Source organism: Lethenteron reissneri, chromosome 6, assembly GCF_015708825.2.
Source record: "Lethenteron reissneri isolate LAM-NWPU_2019-01 chromosome 6, ASM1570882v1, whole genome shotgun sequence".
NCBI classification, from domain to species: domain Eukaryota; kingdom Metazoa; phylum Chordata; class Hyperoartia; order Petromyzontiformes; family Petromyzontidae; genus Lethenteron; species Lethenteron reissneri.
The window spans coordinates 2568604-2589582 of NC_083784.1; the positions used below are offsets into that span (position 1 = coordinate 2568604).

General features: G+C 51.6%; 2 protein-coding genes across 2 annotated transcripts in view; one reads left to right on the forward strand and one right to left on the reverse strand.

The window, feature by feature from the left end:
- Window positions 1-13517, reverse strand: part of LOC133353599 (filamin-A-interacting protein 1-like) — a 128495-nt gene extending 114978 nt beyond the window's left edge. The window contains 1 exon segment of the mRNA XM_061569968.1: window positions 12696-13517. The gene's annotated coding sequence lies outside the window, so the exon portion shown is untranslated.
- CMSS1 (cms1 ribosomal small subunit homolog) overlaps window positions 1-20979 on the forward strand; it is a 170452-nt gene that overhangs the window by 120202 nt on the left and 29271 nt on the right. Inside the window, 1 exon segment of the mRNA XM_061569982.1 lies at window positions 16385-16548. Coding sequence (XP_061425966.1) covers window positions 16385-16548 — 164 coding nt within the window.

The following is a 20979-nucleotide window of genomic DNA, read 5'->3' on the forward strand; positions in this document are numbered from 1 at the left end:
TTTGTGTGTGTGTGTTTTCATACAATCCCTGTGGGGTGGAATGGTAGCACCTTTGTTAAACCTGGAGATCACGGCTTGCATCAGTGGTGAGTGGTATCTGAACCGGCACGAGGCCTCCTCCTTGACCAACTCGCACTGACCGGCACGGTGAAATATTTTCAAACAACACCCACGACCAACACAGCCTGGGGAGCCCTTCATCCATCACCGATTCCGCCATGGGGTCACGAACTTGCAATCAATAGGCCGCTGGTTCAACCTCACGGTGTGGCAGTTAATACGATGAGCAGGTTCCCACTGCCCTGTCCACCAGCGGTACTCAGGCAGTCATCGACTTACGAACACCCGCACTTATGAATACCCGCACTTACGAACACCCACACTTATACGAACACCCTACTTACGAACCAGCTTCCATGAAAATGTAACCACGGCACTATTTATGTAATGAGTCAGCCTCGTGTTGGGAGTGAGTCTTTGTGTGCGTGTGAGCATTTGAATACGGTAGATTACCGTGTTCCGACTGACGGAACGCGTCGCAGTAAGTAGAGGACTGCCCGTAGATGGGTACCGCCACAGGTAGTGAATCAGCAAGTCGTGTGTGGTGGGGTAAAGTGTGGGTCCTCCCACCACTTCCAAAGTGCCCCCGAGAGAGAAGCTCTTCCAGGCCTTCATCTAGTGGAGGCGCTTCCGCCACCGTTGGCGTGATATTGCAGAGCCGTAACCCTTAACTATTCTTTCACTGAAACGTTGCCCTCTTATGCATAGTTGTAGCCGTGCCTCTCCACTAATCGTTAATCCCGTCGCAATTCCGCGCCGATGCGGTGAACTCGGCTCGAGCGTGAGAACGAGGGATTTTGCTCCAAAAAATGTCCCTTCTGTGTTCCTCCCAGCAGGGCTCACAACTACCCCCCCGCCCCCCCCCCCCCCCCCGGGGTCATCCCCATGGGCTGACCTCCTGTTAGACTCGCGTTAGACTCGCGTTAGAAATCGTTAGACTCCCGCGCCGGCCTCGTTAACTCTCCGAGACTTTGCCCTCATTGTACTTCGCCGGATATGTGAACCTATTCAAAGCCGGCACGACGGGGAAGAGGGGGGGGGGGAAGTGGAGAACCCCCACTGTGGGAGAGAAAGGAAATATAATAATAATAATAATGACACGGCCGAACTTTGCCTTTAATTCTCAAGAATGGAGGCGGACTACGTCGATTTTCTTTAAGCTCCTGCGGGGCGGATTTTCTTATTGTCCCCTCCACCCTCGTTCTGCCCTTGGCCGGGTGGCTTAGAGGTCACAGCGCTGAGCCGGGTACGGCCGAGATCCCGGAGCTCACCGATGTTAGCCGTGGCTGGGAACCCACGGAGTGAGTTGGTAGTTTCAGCCCAATGAGGTAGTTAATGTCTCACCACGGGGGAGACAAAGGCGGCCGGGCGTGCTGCTGAGCACCCACCCCTTTCGTGTGCCGTGCCGGCCTTCATAGGTGCAGCTCGTTAGCAGAACTTGCCCCAACAGTCTGTGAAAGCTACACGGGAAATCTTTATCTTTTTGCTGAAAAGGCAACTTGAGCGAATGGGCATAAAGCACCGCAGTGGCGAGATGTTAACTACCTCACCTGGTATACAGGAGGTCGTGGGTTCGATCACGACCCCGACACCTGCTGTATATTTGGAGTTTGCATATCTCTATCCCCGTGGTCGCGTGGATATTTCTCTGGGTCCTCCGGTTTTTCCCTGCACATTTACAAACATGCATTTACATTGTTTAGATTATTTGGCTGCTATACATGGCCACGTGATGATAAGCCACTTCGTTGAGCTATCATTTGTGGCCAGGTCGCTTCTGAAAAAGAGCTACATAGCTCAGTGAGCTTTACCTGGCAAAATATGAATTTTTTTAATAGTTTTATAACTAACAACTGCAGAAAAAGATCGATTGCACTAAATTTAGTTGAGCACTTAATTCGACAAAATTTCACGTCTTGGGAATCAAAGCTGTCAGTTAGACTCTCATGCGCCGTCGCCAACCCACACTGACCAGAATGGTGAAGTATGGTCAAGTAAGCGCCCCCCCCCCCCCTCCCTGACCAATAGTGCATGGAGAAGCCCTCGCTCATCAGTGGATTTACAACGGGGCATTACATGCACTTGTGATTTGGCCAAGGTCCGTTTACTTACGTAAGAATAAAAATAATAATCCAAATCCATCATCACTTTCTAACAACAGAGTGCATTTACAGAGCGCCTTCCAAAAGCCGGGGCTAAGATTTTTTTTTAGCGTGTGTGTGTGTATATATAGGAGAGCAAATTAGAAAGCAGTGGTATCTCACAACCAAACACCTGCCAGTCACCACGTGACTCCCTCCTAGGCGCCGCAATGCCAACACCGTTGAATGCACGCGCGTGTGCGTGCGTGTGCCTTTTGTCTCAATGTAGCGGTTTAGCGTGTTGCGCTCCGAACCTGGCGACCCGCTCATGAATCCCGCTCACGGCCAACACCAATGACGATTATCTGAACCGGTCACAGGCCTTCCCCTAGGTCGATTCGCCCCGAACACGAGTGCCTGTCGCGATGTGTAAACGTCGCCAAGAGGGAGACAAAGGCGGCTGGGCGTGATGCTGGCCACCCACCCCCTTCGTGTGCTGTGCCGGCCTTCATAGGTGCTCGCTAACAGCACTTGCCCCAAGAGTCTGCTGGGGCTATACGGGGAATCTTTGTCTTTGTTTGGTCCCACGGTGACTTTTGCTGGAAAGGCAACTTTGGCGAATGTAGTGGAAACACCGTTGCTGGCTCCTCGGGCGTAAAGCGCCGCAGTAGCGAGATGTTAACGACCTCGCCTGGTACGCAGGAGGTCGTGGGTTCAAATCTGACCATGACGCCTGCTGCTGTATATTTGTAGTTTGCATGTTTCTAGATTTTTCTCCTGATCCTCCGGTTTTTCCCCTCCACATTTAGAAACATGCGTTTTCGAGTGTTTGGCTGCTATAAATGTCCACGTGATAAGCCACCTAATCGAGCTATCATTTGTGGCCAGGTCGCTTCTAAAAAAAACAGCTACATAGCTCAGTGGGCCTTTCCTGGTAAAATAAATAGTAACAATTCATCGCTGCGCCACTACCACTCTCGCCTACAATCGTCAGCGCTATCCCGCCCAGTGGGCCTTAACCTGGCAAAATACAAATGAGTTTAGGTCAAAGCGCCGCAAGGCGATTGATGTTGGGTGTCGGGCGGGCGCGGCCGTTGTCTGGCCGCAGGTGTGGGGGGAGAGGTCGCGCGCAAGGTCGCTCGCGTCACGCTTTTAGTCGTCTTGCGGTCAGACAACTGATGCGCCGGGAACGGTCTCCCGGACCTCGTCGGATCTCCGAGGTGGAGCAGAGGGTGATGCTGGACGTCGCTTGGATGGGCGACGGCCCGGGCGCAAGCAGAAGGCAGCCGGTCGAGGAGGAGGAGGAGGGCGCAGCGGATTAGATCGTTCTCAAAATCGACAAATGAATTTTTTGTTTACCGTTAAGTTGCAGACAGTCATTCACATGACGTGGACATCAGACGATCGCTGGACTTAACGGGCATTAAAGTATGCGTGAATGTACGTTGAACTTCTTTCGCTCCGCACGTAGCCAACCGTGCCAAATCGGAGGTGCGGACGAAAGACAAGAAACTCAACACAAAAAGCCCGTTCTGAATGCATGCGTTGGAAATAATATCACGGGACTGGTTGGCAGAAAGTGCGTAAAAAGTATCGCGAAGCTCGGCGAAAGATCAGTCTCGGCGCTTATCCAAGACTCGTCGCAATGAACGAGCAGGCAACGTCAACCCGATGTCCTTGTTTATTTTTACCCCCTAATGGCGACGATACGGCTCCTGTTTGCCTTTGACGTGGTTCGCTTAAATGCACTTTAAATATTTAATGGCTTGCGATGCAATTTATGGCAGCACCTGGTACATTAGCATTCCAGTTTGGCGCTCGCCGCCCACCCCGCCCGCCCGCCACCTCCTCCTCCCCGTGTCCCCTCTCCGAGTGGAAAGTCACGATCATCCCACCACTCCTCCCTTGCTGCAGCGTGGGAGCACTGTACAGTTCTAGCTTGCACCACCGCCACAGTTTTACCACGCGGTGCCCAGCGATACGCACAACCCACGTTCACTCACACGCTCGCGCAGATCTTTGTTTTCAATCCACATTGAACCATCACGCGAACTCCGGTCATCCGGTCATCCTCGCTAGCCGTCGAACAAATACGGTTCGCCGCGTTCGCGCGCTTCCAGATGCGCTGCTGCGGCCGTCTGGAACGCGCTCTCCCTTCCAACATTAGGAAGCCACTGGGAGCTATGTACTTTTAAATCATCTAAATTGAAAACTCATTTCTTTAGAAGTACTTTGTACGTTTTTAGTTCGTTCCCCCCACCTACAATTAGCACGGTTGGCTACGAACGGTGCGAAAGAAACATACAAACAAACATACGTGGGGATCGTTTTGCTGCCGTGGTCAGGAGGAGCTGCGAGATCCTGCAGCTGTTGTGGTCTTGGCAACCGGTCCCCAATGTGGTAACTTACATCATCTCTACTTGGGCTTTGGGTCTTCCCCTTCGTCGATAACCTGTTGGTGCCAATCGACCCTTCCTTCTCCAGTCTCCACGTGCATATTTCAGTCATTTGTACATTCTCCATTGGAGTAGGATCTAAACAATTCTCTTGCTGATATATCACGAGATTACAAGTTGTCTCCCGTTATCATAACCACGCATATCGAAGTGGCATCTATGACATTAGATCTTTGCTCGGGCCAGGGGCGTCTTTCTACACAGCACGTTGAACTTCTTTCGCACCGTACGTAGCCAACCGTGCTAATAGGAGGTGCGGGGGAAGGACAACAACACTGAACACAAATGGCAGTTTGTGTAAAATCCACACGGGTTTCTCTCTGTTTGGTTGTCCCTGTGAGGTCATGACAGCTATTTAAGAAGCCGGGTCAGCTGATACGGTTATTCTAACTTCCTGGATGATTATTCTGACTTGCTGGTTTCGTGAATGGACGATGCTCGACTTAGTTTCGCACGAATCGTATCTAATTGCTGCAAACTTTGGCTGTGCGAATTCTTCTTCAAACTTACCACTGAATGAGCTGAAACTAACATTTTTTGGTGCTTTGGAACACTTAAACGTGCGACAGTGTTGTTTTGTTATAGTGTAGATGCTTGCCCCGAGCTCTCATACTCTGATGGTGCATTGTCCTTGAGTTGTGCGCCTTTTGGCGTCATCTGGTCCAACCCATATGAGACTAGGCTCGAAGGAAAGCTGTCTCGGGTGTGGACCAATCAACTTCAAGGACAGTGCACATTATCAGAGTTATGTTCTTTTGTTTGTATTATGACTGCAGGTATTGCGGTCTATGCAAACATGACTCCTTGCAAAAAGGTGTCAGTTTTGTTGCCAGATAGAAGGGTAAAGAACCAATTATCAGTGTTGTTTTGGTTGGCCCATGTTGGCTGCTGGAGGGTAAAAATGACATAATCATGGCCATGTCATGATGTGGCTTATCCCAAAAATTGTATACGGCTTAATCTCTTGATGCAACAACTGCTGCAGGGTAATGGCTTGTAAAGTAAACACGAGTTTTTGTAACCGCAGTTAGCGTTGGCCAGAAGGGCCTTGCTTCTCGGCCAGTAGTTGAAAAGTTGAAGCCCTGCTGCCAACAACCGACAAGAACAAAGATCCCACGCATGTAGCCTTCACAGACTGTTGGGGCAAGGGCTGCTAGCGAGTAGCACCTATGAAGGCCAGCACAGCAGACAGGGGGTTGCCAGCACCATGCCTGACTGCCTTTGTCTCCCCAAATGGCGATGTTTTACACACCGCACCAGGTCCTCATTTGAGGCGAAGTCGACCTTGGGGAGGCCCAGGACCGATTCAGACAATCATCACCGGTGTTGACGGTGAGCGGGAATCGAACTCGGTTTCGTAGCGCGGCTCGCTAACCCGCCACGCCACCACTCCCCATTTGTTTTGAACAACACCATCACCCGCATGCCCCCCCCCCCACCGTTGCCACTCCTCTCACCCAAGTGCAGTGTTGCGCTGGGCACGGAATCAAGAAACTAAAAAAAGGCACACGGTCCTTTAGAGGGCACGATCGACCCGCCTTCTCATCTGCTTGCAGGTGTTAAAGGTCACTGCTGCTGAGCGATTGTGACCTCCTGGTGGCTGATCGAGAGTGCGAGCAAATGTAACCAAAACTGCGTTCTGTCATTTGTTTAAGCAAGCAAACTCTGAACCGGTTTTGACCTTCTTAGCCTCATCAGCAGAGTCAGGCTTGCTCAATAAAGGCTACTCGATAACCAGATATAATTGGCAAAAGCACTCTTCATAAACCTGGGTCTCTGTACAGTGCAAAAAAAAATCAATGCGAACCCTCAGAATGCGTATACTTTGAAACTTGCAAAGTCAGCAGATGAAATGCCACGGTTTAACTAATGCTCGCCTCACAGATGCTAATTATTCACTCGGACAATGGCCACTCCTTGTTCAGGGGCATATGAATTGTCAGTATTCATTTGGACAGGAGCAATGTTTGAAAGCCCAGGCTGTGCGAGTTGGTGCTCCGCCAATTCGCTGGAGCTGTTCTTTTTCTACGAGGCAAGCGGCAGGCAGATCGGAAGCTTGCGAGTTCGAATTCTTGGTGAGGGGGGGGGGGTGACTCGGCCCATCATCCCTCCGTGGAGGCCAAGAAAACGAGTACCATTTTGTTGGGAAGTGTAATAAAACGTTGAGGCGGTTCCATAGATAGACCTCACGCCTTCCAAAGGAATGCGGAAATTTCCACCAGTGGATCAGGGCTGCAAACGGGTGATGAGCAAAACGCCCACGTGCTCATTTTCAGGATGAAATCGCATTGAATTCGAATGAAGGAAACTTACTTTTTCTACTCGGCAGTCGTCTCACTGGTAATCAAATGTCTAAGCCGCCGTAGGAAGGAATGACAATCGCATTTAGGCATGGCCATCGTCGCGTTTTCAGGGGAGTGCAAAATGTAAAGCGATCAATATTTTACGCTGTGCGTGAAATCCAGCCTTGCGCCACTCCCCCCCCCCTTCCCTCTCAAAGCAAGCGGATATCGACGTCAGCTTTCTCTTCTTTGAGGAATTAATAAGTGGACGGATGTTGCATTATCTTTTTGTTGTTTCCTTTTGGTGTTGTTGCCAAAACCGCACACTGTACGCTCGCCTGCGAGACGTTTTCCGCGCCGTCGATTTTCTCCCAATAGCGCGCCGCCGAATATCTTGCCCGGTTTTAGTTTACTCGGCGCACTCGCGCCCATCGATGTGTGCCCAGCGGCGTCGCCGCCACCGCCACAACCCCCAGCGATCTTTACTCGCTGGGGGTTGTGTGTGTGGGGGGGGTCTGCCTCGCCAGGTCGTCACTTTTAATGCCGGGCACATTTGACACTTTCCTAGAGAACACCGCACGGCACGCGACGTGGTGTGGCCAGAGCGCGGTTATCGAAGGCAGATGGGGATCGAAGCTATGCAATGAAAGACAATCAGGATATTAATTTATACTGGAGGAATCCGATGATCTATAAAGCTCTTTTTATATGTTTGTTACAACAACAAACAATACACAAACACGACAGGAGTGCAAAGTGTAGCAAAAATAAGCAAATCACTTAAAAAATATATATAAATAAAGCTAAACAATTTGTTTTATCTTACCAGGTAAAGCCCACTGAGCTATTAGCTTATTTTTCAGAAGCCACCTGGCGGTCACGGATGACAGCTCAAGGGAAGTGGCTCGTCACGTGGACAGAAATCTGCGAAATTGACCATGACGATGAAAAAGAGAACGTCATTGCCTAAAGAAGCAAGGTTTTTGATCGGTGCATTCTATCAGCGATGACGTGGGTCAGAAACACGCACGCCGACTGAAGAGAGTGGAACAAAAGCTTAAGAGACGTGGGGATGAGGGAACAAACTTAATTTGAGACGCCGTATTACGACAGCTACGAAAGGTAAATGGGATTGGGCAGGACACGTGACCAGACGGAACGATGGCTAATGGACGAGACTGGTGATGGAACAGCAGTCAAAGGAGTGGGAGCCAATGAGATTGCTCCGTGCGCAGGAGTTAGGTGGATAGTCGTAGGCACTCAGCTGTGAGGAATGGTGAGGGCATGTGGAGGCTTCATCCAGCAGTAGATAGACCATGGCACATGATGACCATATTTCAAAAATGTTCCTGTACTGCGATGTTTCTGGAATTTGTGTGTGCCCTTAAGACCTGAGGCCAACTTCTCAATAATCTGCATAATCGTCAGCTTTCAAAAGGTCACACAGTCATAAGCATTATACGTTAAATGCATCGAATCATAAACGTAATAATTAATAACATTAAGATTAATCGGAGTTTCTGATGCACGGTGACAGCAACGTGCTGGCTAAAACATCGTCCGCTGGAGGGACGCTGCTTCCACGATGCAACGGTTGGCTCACTGGGCTTGAAATCCAAAGGTCGCCTATTCCATCTTTCCACAATCCGTGCACGGCTACTGAAAACAACGGGGCAAGCTTCGTCAATTCCTCCGCTTCTGTCCACCCAGCTGTGTGAATGGGTGAGCCCGCAGTTGGTCGACCGGCAGGCCTTGCGCGGTGGGACGAACTGTGGCTTCCAGTGGATGCAGGGCTGCACCTCTGCCTTTCCCCACCGTATTGATAGTTTATGTTGCTGAACAAGCACTGCCATTTAGCAGACACATACACGGGCAAATGCCTCGCAGTAACGGTACATCGCATTGGCTTCCCGGCGGGCGCAGGGCAGTGCAAAATTATAATGGGGAGCTTGGCAGGGTTGCACGAAGCTAGCGGGGCGACCTTGGTGGCCATCGAACTACGTGGCCAAGTCGCCCAACGCTTAAGGGCGAACCAAGCAAAGTTACGAAAGGGGAAGGGAACGGTGCCAGTGACGTGCGAGTGTTCTTCGTCGCGTGCGCTCAGGGAGATATTTATGAGGCCGCGCTCGTTGCATCCAAAGTGCTTGCCGCCAGATGAACCGCATCACCTCACCTGGTCTCGTCAGGGAACACAAACCGTCGTCGCGCGAACCGCGGTCAACCTCGCAGCGGCGGTGGCGGCGGCTTTTGGCGAGCTATCGCGCGGCGCTTTCAGATGCGCTTCTGCGACCGTCTGGAATGCTCTTCCTTCTGATATTAGGAAGCCACTGGAGCTATGCACTTTTACATCAATATTAAAAACTCATTTCTTTATAACTGCTCGTTTGTTGTCCTTCCCCCACACCTCTGATTGTCACTGTTAGCTACGTACGGTGCGAAAGAAGTTCAGCATACATATTCCAGGCAAAGGATGCCTGCGAAACTCACAGCCACGAAGCCTCATGGCTGAGCCATCAGTGATGGTGATTACAAGACGGTGATGAGGCCAGGTTCGACGTACGCGTCTGAAAGTAGCGCGCAGGTTATCGTAGGCACTCGTAATCCGAGTGCGGTCTTCCGAGTTGGGCCGTGTGTTGGGCATCTTCACTTCAACGCCTGACGATGCCCGCGGTCGTTGGTGGAGAACACTCGAGAAGGGTTTCTGCACGCGGCCCAAGCCGGAGGCCCGCACACTCGGTGCGGGTCCGAGTGTGCGGGGCACGAAAACCATGGAGGAGCTGATGCCGTGCACCGATCTGGCGTCGACGACGAGGTGGGTCGCAGCGATCGCAAACACCGGACCGCGTCGGAAATGAAGAGCTGAGGAAGAGGGCGAGAGTGGTGGGGCCCTTCCCAGACACGCTGAAAGCAAATCAACTCCGATGGCTAGAGGGGACATGTCGGTTTGGGTTTGGCGATAGTGGTACCCATCTCCCATCTCGGACAAGATTAGAGAAATTCAACTTAGATAGCTAGGAGGACAGTCGGTTAGGGTTCGGGAATAGTGGTTCCCAACTCAGACAAGATTAGAGAAAGTTGGCACAGGTGTCTGGGAAGGACACGTCGTGAGAAGAGAGGAAAGCCACGTCGTGATAAGAACGGTGATGATGAGCGTGGAAGCACCAGGGCGGAGTTAGAGAGGCAGGCCGACAGAGAGAAGTGGTTCTAAGCGATGAAGCATGCGGGATGTGAAGGTATACGAAGTGGATGTAAAGATGGCCCAGGGCAGGAATGAGCAGAGAGAGAGAGAGGGAGGAGCAGAGCAGGCAGACCCCCTCGAGAGCGGGGATCGTGCCAGGGGTGAAAAAAAAAAGAGCGATGGCCTCCGTTGTTTGCGAAATTAAAAAGCGTGCCACGCTGGCGATGGCAACATTTGCGCGCGACGAATTGCCCAGATTTTACTTTGGCCCGCACTCATCGTCACGCCGCCGCACCGGAGATGGTGTCGCTGTGCCGCCTGCTACGCGCTCGTGCTTCGCCAGGGCCCGGGGTGGTTTCGGTCTCGCCGGCTGGAATTTCACCCTGAGCATCGGTGGCTCTGAAATCTCCCCGCCACGCAAGGGCTGATGGCTCTGCAATTAAGCTGAGAATGTCAAGCGCTCGCTATCGTTGGCAGCGTCGACGGCACCCCAGGGGGTGCGTCTCTCCGCATAAACCTCGACCCCCCCCCCCCTCGTTCCCCCCCCCCCGCCTTCCACCACCCCCTCTCCTCGAACACTCGTTAAACCCACGGCCATCGCTCTCTGCGGAGATGCTTGCTGACGAAAGTTCACGTGCGCGCCCGCACTCAAAGTGCCGCTCTTCGCGCGCGGACATTTAACGAACGCGGATGTCGTGGTTCGCCGCAATCGAAATATCGTAAAAGCTGCGGCGGTCTGTAAGGTGCCGCTCACGCCACTGGTGGCGAAAGGGCCTCGAGGTCGCTCTAGACAGCACGTCGAGCGGTCCGTTGGCCTACTCGTCCGGGCTGGCCAGATGTCTTGGAGTAGCTGGGAATATCCACACTTTACCCCAGCACACGCGACATGCCGATCGACTCGCCGGTTGTACCCATTGACCGTTGCATCAACTGCCGCGCCGGGAGGTTTAACTGAACCAGACAACCGGTGAACTGCAAGTCCATCCTGCTGACCAATGCACACTTGGCAAACGTGCCCATTACGTTTCGTAGACCACTGCAATTCGTCATGTGTTTACTGTGTTTACAATGAGGACGATGGAAAGGATGATTCAGTCTTGATTTAAGCAGAAAGTTCAGAGTTGGCCCACGTGCTTGGCCTAGTTACGTGTACTCGTTCTCGGTGAGCATCAACGCCCCGTGCCCCTTACAACCCAGCAAGCACGGTCACGTGTGTTGACTCATCCTGAGGAATTTGAACTATAAAGTGGCAGCTTTCTTTCGTTTTTGTTGGAGTTGTCTCACATTTTCAAAGCAAACATTTTAATTTGAGCGAGACCCTCTAAGCACAAGGTTGGGTTAAAAGCGGCGGCCGTCAAAAGCCCGGTCACTCTCCACGTCATTATCGCGTGCTCGCAATCAAAACAACAAACAACAACAGCAAATATCCCCCAGGGCTTTTATTTTAATGACCTTGAGTGCAAAGGAAGGAAACGGCCGAAGAGGTCTGAGAAAGTTTGGGCACGCAACAAGATTGAATGCGGTCAACATTGAGCCCGGCCAATATTGACACACGGTGGCCGGCATTTACAAGGCCCTTAAAGCCAGCCTCCCTTTTGTGTACAAAACTCACGCCGTCAGTCACCGTAATTAATGTCGTCCGGCTGCTCAGATGCAATGGTCGAGGCTTCTTGTTCTCTCCACTTCATCCCTTCTCCTGCTGCTGCTGCTACTCCTAACTGCCACTCTCACCACCACTACCACCAACCAGCCCGTCTCTCCTTCAGGTGTTATTACCCTCACAAGGGGGTGAGAGAGGAGGGGGTGCTACGGAGCCTGGCACGTAGCCTCCTCCTCGAAGATTTAAAGTCGGCCGTGTGCTCGTGCCCAGTGTCGGGTTGCCACAACCGACCCAAAATAGGGGCCGGAGCGTTGCCGGGTGGTGAATGACTCCCCAGGGCATTCCCCAAATATTTCAAATCGCACGCGTTCCCGTGCGAGTGGAATATTGGCAGTCCGTGAAGCCACAAATCCCCAATAAGTGTTGTTGTTGTTGTTGTCGTTCTTGTTTTTGTTATTATTTACGTGCACGAGTTAAAGCCCTTTTGTCCAACCACTGCTGAACGACGGCCCTCCCGACACCATGCGGATTGTGGGGGTTATTTTGGCCTACTGCACCACGCTCCCCAGTGCGGGCCGGTGAGGGCGGGGAGCATAGACGTAACAGCATGGTACAGTACAACAATCGATTCTGCTGCACTGCCCTCTGCCGGCGTCACACTCCTGTTGTCACGCTGTTGTGCATTCGGTGGAACGTAGCTGTTGTCAGAAGTTTCGTGAACGCTTTCAGCACGGTCGACTAAAAATTCCCTCGGCCAAAGCTACGCACCGTTTAAGATGCGCGCGTAAACTAAAAATAAACGCGTGCTGGGATGCACACAAAGTGGAAGCGTAGCGTCGTGCGCAGTTGCGCCGAAGTGCACAAATGCCGAGCGTAGTTTGACCTTCAAGCGGGGCAGGCCGGCTCATCGGATTGGCCCCGAGTCTCACCGCTCACGGCCGCCACAGCGACAACCGCCGGCGGCCTTGGTCGGCGTCTCGTCGCCCCCCCGAGTCGCGCCGACATGAAGACGTCGCGCTCGCCCCACCGGCCACTCACCTGTGAGTCCACGCTGCCTCCACGCGCGTCTGCTCGCGGCGCTCGGCTCTGCCGAACATTTAAGTCCGCGACATTGATCCGCCCCGGTGTGTCCACCACGCTTGTCCTTTGAGGCTTGTTTTTGGAGAAGCGGTTTTTTTTGTTTATTCTTGGCCTTGGCGGGAGAAGACGTCCTTGTTTCTAGACACAGTTCTAACGATTTTGTTGCCAAACTCCCTCTAAGGGCAAAAGACCGCTTGTAAAAAAAAAGCAATCGTACAAATCTCGTCTCCCGTGCTGTCGCTCCTGTCCCTGCCGCTTGTACTCCTTGTCGCCTCGGGAGCCAGGAATCAAGTGAGAGGCTCTGCAGCTGAAGTAGATCAAAAACACATTTTGGTTCGGCGCCAGGAGACGTTAAATGTTTATCGGGAGGGCCAAATGTTTACGCTTTGCTTCGGTGCAAATTAACGGCAGGGACGGTCGAGTCCGTTGTTTTTTTCTTCTTCCGCTTCAAGAAGAATCGCGTCAACGACGACTCCCCTGTCTGTCCACCGCCCGCCGCTTCCCGGTGGACTAATCGGAGGAGAGGGCCGTCCCCCGGACGGAACGAAAGCCGTTTGGCTCGCAGGAGGCGGCTCTCGGACGCTTGTGTGAGCTTTTTATTTTTTCGCTGGCCTCAGCACGGACGGAGAGAGACGCGGAGAGCGATTGTGGATTCAGCGCGGCAGCCACGGGAGTGTATCAGAGCCTTGGCAGCCTCTGTCCCGCAGACGGAATTTAAATACGAGCGTTCCGTGGACTGGCGCGCGCGTGCGACGACGCAGCCTCAAGTACGCTCGCTCCCTCGCTCGCTCCCTCGCCCTCCCGTTTTGCCCGCCCGCCCGCGTACACGTGCGGACCCTTCGGCGAGTGACAGGCAGTGAGAAAAGCTTGCTATATATAGCCGGCTCGTGCCGCTACGCGTCTGGCTCGAGAGAAAGGGGGTTTTGGAGGAGGACGGATTTTTGGAGGTCGCCGGGGTGTTCGTCGAACCGAGCGGTCTGCTGGGAAAACGATTAAAGGAATGCGCAGGGACACCGCCGTTCGGCGTCGCGATCCGCCGCCGTGCTCGGCCACTTTGGACGCGGCATCTTGAGTCTCGAGCCCGGCGAAGAATGACATCTCTGTGCTCCGAAGGCTCTGCACGGCGGATGACATTTTGTGCGCCGCACAAGAGCCGTCATTTTCTTGTTTGTGAATAGGACACTTGTGCTGCGTGCCCTCGCGTTGGTTCTGGCCAGGGGCGAGTGCGCGCACGCACGGTGGCTTCCGTCGTTAGCGCGTTTGATGAATTACATGCTCAAATGGCTTCTCGTTACGTCAGCTGTTCCCTGTTGTGTGCGCGCCATGGAACTCGAGTGCGTTCGTGAAGTCGTCCTGTCTGCCGTTTAAAGAGATGCAGTCAAACAGACGTTCGGGTAGCCCGTTGTGTATGGTTTGCCTGGCCGGCCCAGAGCTCACGACCCAACAGGTGTTGGGTTCGCCCTCTCCACCCACCCCTCCCCTTCCTGGCACAGGCGTCGGTCCCCAGGGCCCCCATCCCATCACAACACACCAGCCCTCCTTACCCACAATGCCGTGTGAGCGGTGGATAAATATGGCAATAGTTCCCATCTCCCGGGGGGGATCTCTGGCAGGGCTCTTATCCCAATCGCTTTGTGCCAAAACGGGCACCGAGTCGCATTCTGTTGTCGTGGTCTCACTCTGTGGCCTCGGCGCTGCTCGCGTTGCCACAGATGTTGCCCGTGGCAAAGTACGAAGCTTAAAAAAAAAAATTCTCCGGAGTAACTGTTCTAGTGTCAGGCAAATAAACGGAGTGGCGCTCGCTTGCCGCTGCGAGCGTGGTGACCTGTGGGAGAGGCGCCGCCCGATGAACGAGGGATGATCCTAGCACGTCCGCCGTACGGGTTAAGCATCGGTGCCATTTAAAGTAATGCCACGAAGCGAATTGTCTAATCGCGTCCACGTTTAAATGCACGCTCAGGTTTGTAAGCGAGCGCCGAACCGCGACCCTGCATTTCGCTAATGGAACAGCTGAGTGTTGATGAGGTGCGCGCGTGACAAGCCCGGCCTGCTGGTGAATTTATGGATTCGCAGCGATGCTTCGCCTTCTCGGCAAAGTGGAGGCATGGAATGGAGCGGTGGCAGAGTGGTTATCGCGCTGCGCCGTGAACTCGACGACCCAGATTCAATTCCCGGCAACGGCTAACAGGGCCGGCCGTAGATTCCCGGAGGCCCAGGGAGAGAATGCAACCTGTAACCCCCTCGTTGATTAGCGACAAACAAAAAAAACAGGCCCGTCGTTTGTGATGCCCTCTTTTGCGTGAGCCCCGTAGCAAACCCCCCACCCCTCCTCCCTCCCTCTCTCTGCACCCTGGACAGCTGACATCAGTGGCAAGCGATATCGGAACCGCTTATGGCCCCTGCCCCTTCGCCAACCGGAACGGCGTGTTGCAGCCCTTTTTTATTTGGCGGATCGAGAATGGCTGGAGTAGAAGTCGTCTGTGAACGTATATCCTGTGCTCTGCGCACCGCATTGCAACGTGATAATTCGGTTGCCCTGTGTTTTGCAACAAAATCTGTTTGTGCGGGAAAAGCCACCGGCGCCCAGCTGATGATTGGAAACTATCGCTCGAAGATTCTGCGTTGGAATGGTTGGCCGATTTGTTTTTGCTGTGAAAAAACACCCAGAGTACAATTGGAATGTATTTAACAATATTATAATTGGAGGTCTTCACGGTATTAGTTTACAAATCTACTTTCTGTACTGCCACCTTCTGGCTGTCCACCCTTCTTGCTTCTAGGGCACTGCCATCACAAACATGTATCTCACCATGTCTGGCTCATGTCCGAGTGTGTATGCACTCGTGCATCTTTAGTTTTATAATACTTTCATGACAATAATCATCAGCTTTGCATTTTTTAATCGGGTGCCTGTTCCTGAATTGTGTGACCACCCCTACTTTGGCATCTGTAATAAACTCCATACAGTGTGTTTAAAAAAACAAAATAACCAGATGTTAGATAGAACTCCAGTTGGTCTAAATAAATGCATTTAGTATTTGTCACTAAATGTGTTTATTTATTTGTCATTCTCCCCCCCCCCCCTTGTCATTCCCATGGTGCTGTTGACGTCATGGCATTCGACGAAGCGTCCAATCAGAGCCCTCACAGCGCAGCGCATCATCCGGTGTGCTAGAGAACGGCCCGTAGAAGGAGACATCACAGAACTACTTAGCGACCTCTCTTATCCACCCACACGCTCTCCTGCACGCCCGCCTAAAAAGACCTCTGTCGAGTGGCAGTCACACCAATACTTTTCCATCATAGTTTTTTTTTGTTCGCAAAAATTTCGTCTAAAACCAAATTGAAGAGAACGAAATTTTGTTACACTCATGGGTGCCCCGAGTTCAGACCATCCACTCACTCCACTTGACAGCGCCGTCTAATCACGTGCGGCAGGAGCTCAAATAGGAACCCAGGGTCTCAGCGGAGCTGGTTCAGGTTTGATAGCATGAACACTGAATGTGTTTGGCACTGCCTTTAGAAATAAATTACCTCCCCCTCTGTACTCCAGAGACCCCCGAGAGCGTGTCAATTGCTTTGATGTGCCTATCAACGCGGGCCCGTGATTTGTTTCTGTCTTCGCCGTGCCTGGTCTCGTCCCACAGACGCCTCGGAAGAGGAGCCGGAGGAGCACGAGGAGGAGGATGCGCAACCGAAGCCAAAGAAGAGCAAGAAACGGGAGAAGGGAGGCGAAAAGCCTCCCGAGCCAGGCGAGCCGCCTGGCAAAGGTGGCAGCACCAAGAGTGGCACCAAGGGCGGCACCAAGCAGGTAGAAGGCGCCACGGTGGCTAGGAGATGTTAACTACCTCGCCTGGTATGCAGGAGGTCGTCGGTTCCATCCCGACCCGGATGCCTGCTGCTGTATATTTGGAGTCTGCGTGTCTCTCTCATCATCATCATCACGGTGGCTATGAGATGTTAACTACCTCGCCTGGTATGCAGGAGGTCGTCGGTTCCATCCCGACCCTGACGCCTGCTGCTGTACATTTGGAGTCTGCGTGTCTCTCTCATCATCATCATCACCACGGTGGCTAGGAGATGTTAACTACCTCGCCTGGTATGCAGGAGGTCGTCGGTTCCATCCCGACCCTGACGCCTGCTGCTGTATATTTGGAGTTTGCGTGTCTCTCTCTCTCTGTGGTCGCGTGGATTTTTCTCCGGGTCATCCGGTTTTTCCCCGCCACATTTAGGAACATGCCTTCAGAGTATTTGGCTGCGATGAATTTACACGTGATAAGCCACTTCGTTGAGCTATCATTTGTGATAGCCAGGTCGCTTCTGAAAAAGATCTATGTAGCTCGGTGGGCCTTACCTGGCAAAATATTTTTTTTTGTTTAGTTATACAGTAGTTTAGAACTGCGCAGGAGCAAGCGGTAAATACCAGCGTGGCGCCCGCTCGACACCGCCGCCAATATTAAACCACTTTTAACGAAAATATCGGCAGCGTTGCACAACTCCGCCCAGTAGGTGCAGACACGTATTCGTGGCTTCGCGACGCGCGTCGCCCCATACCAGGGCGGTCGGCAGCCAAAATAACGAGAAGAGGCGTTTTTTTTGTTTTTATCGGTAACAAAGCAAAAAAGCCACTCAATGTTTCATGAGCCGCATTGTGCGCGGTGAATACGAGACGCTGGCGGTCCCGAAATAAACAACGGTCACGGAGCGGTTCCTTAAAGAGCCACCGCATGCGGCTCCGAAGTCGCAGGTTTGCCAACTCCTGCCCTAGGTGGTAGAGCGGGTGAGAGAATGCTGTCCCCCACCTCTAGTTAGTGAATCCTCTTCATCCCCTGTGGGACATGAGGCTACGATGAGTTCCCTCCACTTCTTCCTGTTCCCCCCGCCCTGCCCTCTAAGGCAACATTAAAAAGATAAACATACTCTTAGTTATTTCGGTAAAGTCACGTAGGTAAAAAATTAAATTAAAATTAATCATCAGGTGGGACCGTCACAGCCAGATTTGCTGCATCAAGTGATGACGGAGACTTGTGTTGCCTCCGAAACGTCGTGATTTTTTATTTTATTTTTATTAATTTTAATTTCATTTTTTACCTACGTGACTTTACCGAAAGAACTAAGAGTATGAATTCTTGCGAGAAACATACTTTCAAGTTACAGCCAAACACACGGTATTAGCACACGACGGTGACATCACTGCGGTATAAAATGACAGAATTTGAATTTATGAAACGTGAAGAATGATTCTCAAGTGCTGTGCGAAAAAGAATACGTGCACGTGATGGGATTGTGGGGAAGTGGTGGCGGGGGGGATTGAATGTTTAAGGGGAAGTCAGGGGTAGGTGGGTCGTTGTGTTGACATCGCCTCCAGATGTACCAGTGACATCCCGAGGACGTCACTGCGGTGCTGCGTTTGCACGTCTGACTGCAACTTTAGATATTCTTAGATTTTTTCGGTAAAGTCACGTAGGTAAAAAATTTAAACTAAAATTAATAAAAGTAAAAAACATTTTTTACCTACGTGACTTTACCGAAAAAACCTAAGAATATGAATCCTTGCAGTCACGAAAGCTTCAAATCTAGAATGCAACTTTAGAGTCTTGTTTTCCTCCATGGATGTTCGGCCGTCACGTGATACGCGTGCTGCTCTTTTGTACATCTGCTACTGGATGAGGGCCTCCCCAGGCCGTGCGGGTTGTGTGGTTATATAACCGCACATCACCACTGATCAGTGCGGGTTGATAAAGGGAGCATTGAAGTGGTGGCATAGAAAAACAGTACAGGACGATACAACATTGAATTTGGCTGCACTGGCTTCTGGTGCTAACAACATAGCACATCCTATGACTGCCTGGCATGCATGGTACTTACCCATCCAAGGACTCTCCAGGCTCAAGGAGAGAGGGCGGGCAATATTCTGCCTGGCACTCGCTGTGACACATCAGATAATTTTAAATCTAGAGGTATTTCGTCATAGACTCCAGACAGCCCAAGACACAACAGCCGAAGTACTACACATCTGCACGCTAAGACACACAATATTATCTAGATTATAATGCGTATTTTAAGGTAAGATTCACTCCAAACTTGTGCCCGGTGTCAATAAAGTTATACAAATCTGGTCACACACAAAGACAGAGATTCCCCGTGTGGCCTTAACAGACTGTCGGGGCAAGTGCTGTTAGCGAGTACCTATGAAGCCCGGCACGGCACACGAGGGGATGGGTGGCCAGCACCACACCTGGCCGCCTTTGTCTCCCTAGTGGCGATGTTTACACACCGCACTCGGTACTAATTTGAGGCCGAGTCGACCTAGGGGAGGCCCAGGACTGATTCATAAAATCGTCACTGGTGTTGGCCTTGAGCGAGAATCGAACTCAGGTTGCTGAGTTCGTAGTGCAGTTGTTTACTAACTGCTACACTACCGCTACACACACAAACACGCACGTATCAAAATGCAGGCTGGCGAAAAGCGCATCTTATAATCCAGAGAATACGGTTTGGCTTGCGTCGTCAATGGGACAGGTAGCTCACTCTTCCTGTAAAAGCTAAAATTGCTTCTGAGTAAGCGCGCGTGCTCATTCAGGGTTGGCTGCCAGGCAGCTGCTGTCACATTTGCTGGGCTGACCGGCGCTGCGAGCGACAAGGAAGGTTTACTTAGGTTTGTTGAAGTGGCCACGTTTTGGTGTCGAGCTCCGCGTGCCAACGTGCGAGGCCGAATCAACGCGGACGTGGTGGTGGCGTCAGCGTGGTGGCCCGCGCGTTATGCCACGTCGCACGACGCATGACGGTCCGCTCTAAAATTAAACGTTGCAGACGCCCGACGATTTACAGCTTTCCGCGGGGCTCTGAGCAACAACAAAAGTGAGATTGGGGGCGTTTTTTTCGCGGCGCATTACGAGGACCGCTGCCCTTAACGGGAGCCGGCAGATGTCTACAAAGGTTGTTTTTTAAGTGCAACCACTTGTGCTAACATAATTCAGATATTGTGAAGTCAGCTACTAATGATGACCCTTGAACCAGAACTACTTTGACGGCCTCCCTTACACCCAAACGTGTGTCTGAAAACAAGAGGAACACACGCAGCAGCAGCAGCAGCCACCACAGCCAGGATCAGTACCAGATGCCATTGGACAGCTGCAAGACATTTCTTTACAAGATCGAAACTCCCTTTTTTGGTTGCTTTCCTGAAGTGGTTTTTTTCTAAAGCTGCTTTTACAGAGTTATTTAGGAACATGTTTTTATTTTATTTTATTTACATTGCACAAACGTTAATTAATAGCGTACATTTGTAATGCGCTAACACCGCACACACAAATTGTCTCCTCTTCTAATTACCGGTCTGAAAATTGAGCCTTGTTTGCGTCGGTAATGTTTAATTTGTGTATGAACGGTCATTAAGTCAGCATTGTTCATACAACTATATATAATAACAGCCCTTATTACATCCATATGAAGCCCACCCCACCCCATGCCGTGTCCTTATTGGGGTTATTTCTACCAAATATTCCCATGCTGGTCAGTGTGCACGTTATTGAAAGGGAAGCCCAGGTGTCATGTGATGTGAACCCTGGCCTGGAATCTAACATGTTGGGGCTGGGTCCATCGCGCGGCGCGCTAAGCCGTGTCTTCCGCTGCTTATTCAGCACGGTCTATTAAACAAAACAACGTGAGGTCTTCAATCCACACACTAAATCATGAGCTCATGAGTAAATAATTAAGATCTCTATCTAAATCCGCAAATCATTCCGGTCCAGGTTCATAAGTGCAGTGGCCTGATCACCTATCCGACCGCTGCTGCACATCGATGTTCGTGTGCGCGCGCGCGACGATATTCAGGGATTCATCTTCTTGGTTCTTTCGGTAAAGTCACGTAGAATGGAAATAATAAAATAATAAAAATAAAACATAAAATAATTCTCACGATGTTTGGGCCACAACGCAAGCAGCCGTCCTCAGGTGAAGAACAGGTCTATCGAGAAGACAGAGACTCTGTCTTCTCGACAGACCTGTTCTTCCCTGCAGTCACGAAAGCTTTAAATCGAAAGATATTCATGGAATTTGAACGTGTTGGCGCTACATTGCTAGTGCGCGGTATATAAAGGAAAACGGGAAAAAATTTCGCAATATTTTCGTTCTCCCTGCGATTCGCAACCCCGGTCAGAAAACATATTGCGGGGTTGTGCGTCAAACTCGGTTCTCGTGACGTCGAAGCAGTCGCAAGACGAATGTTTCTACGAGCGGC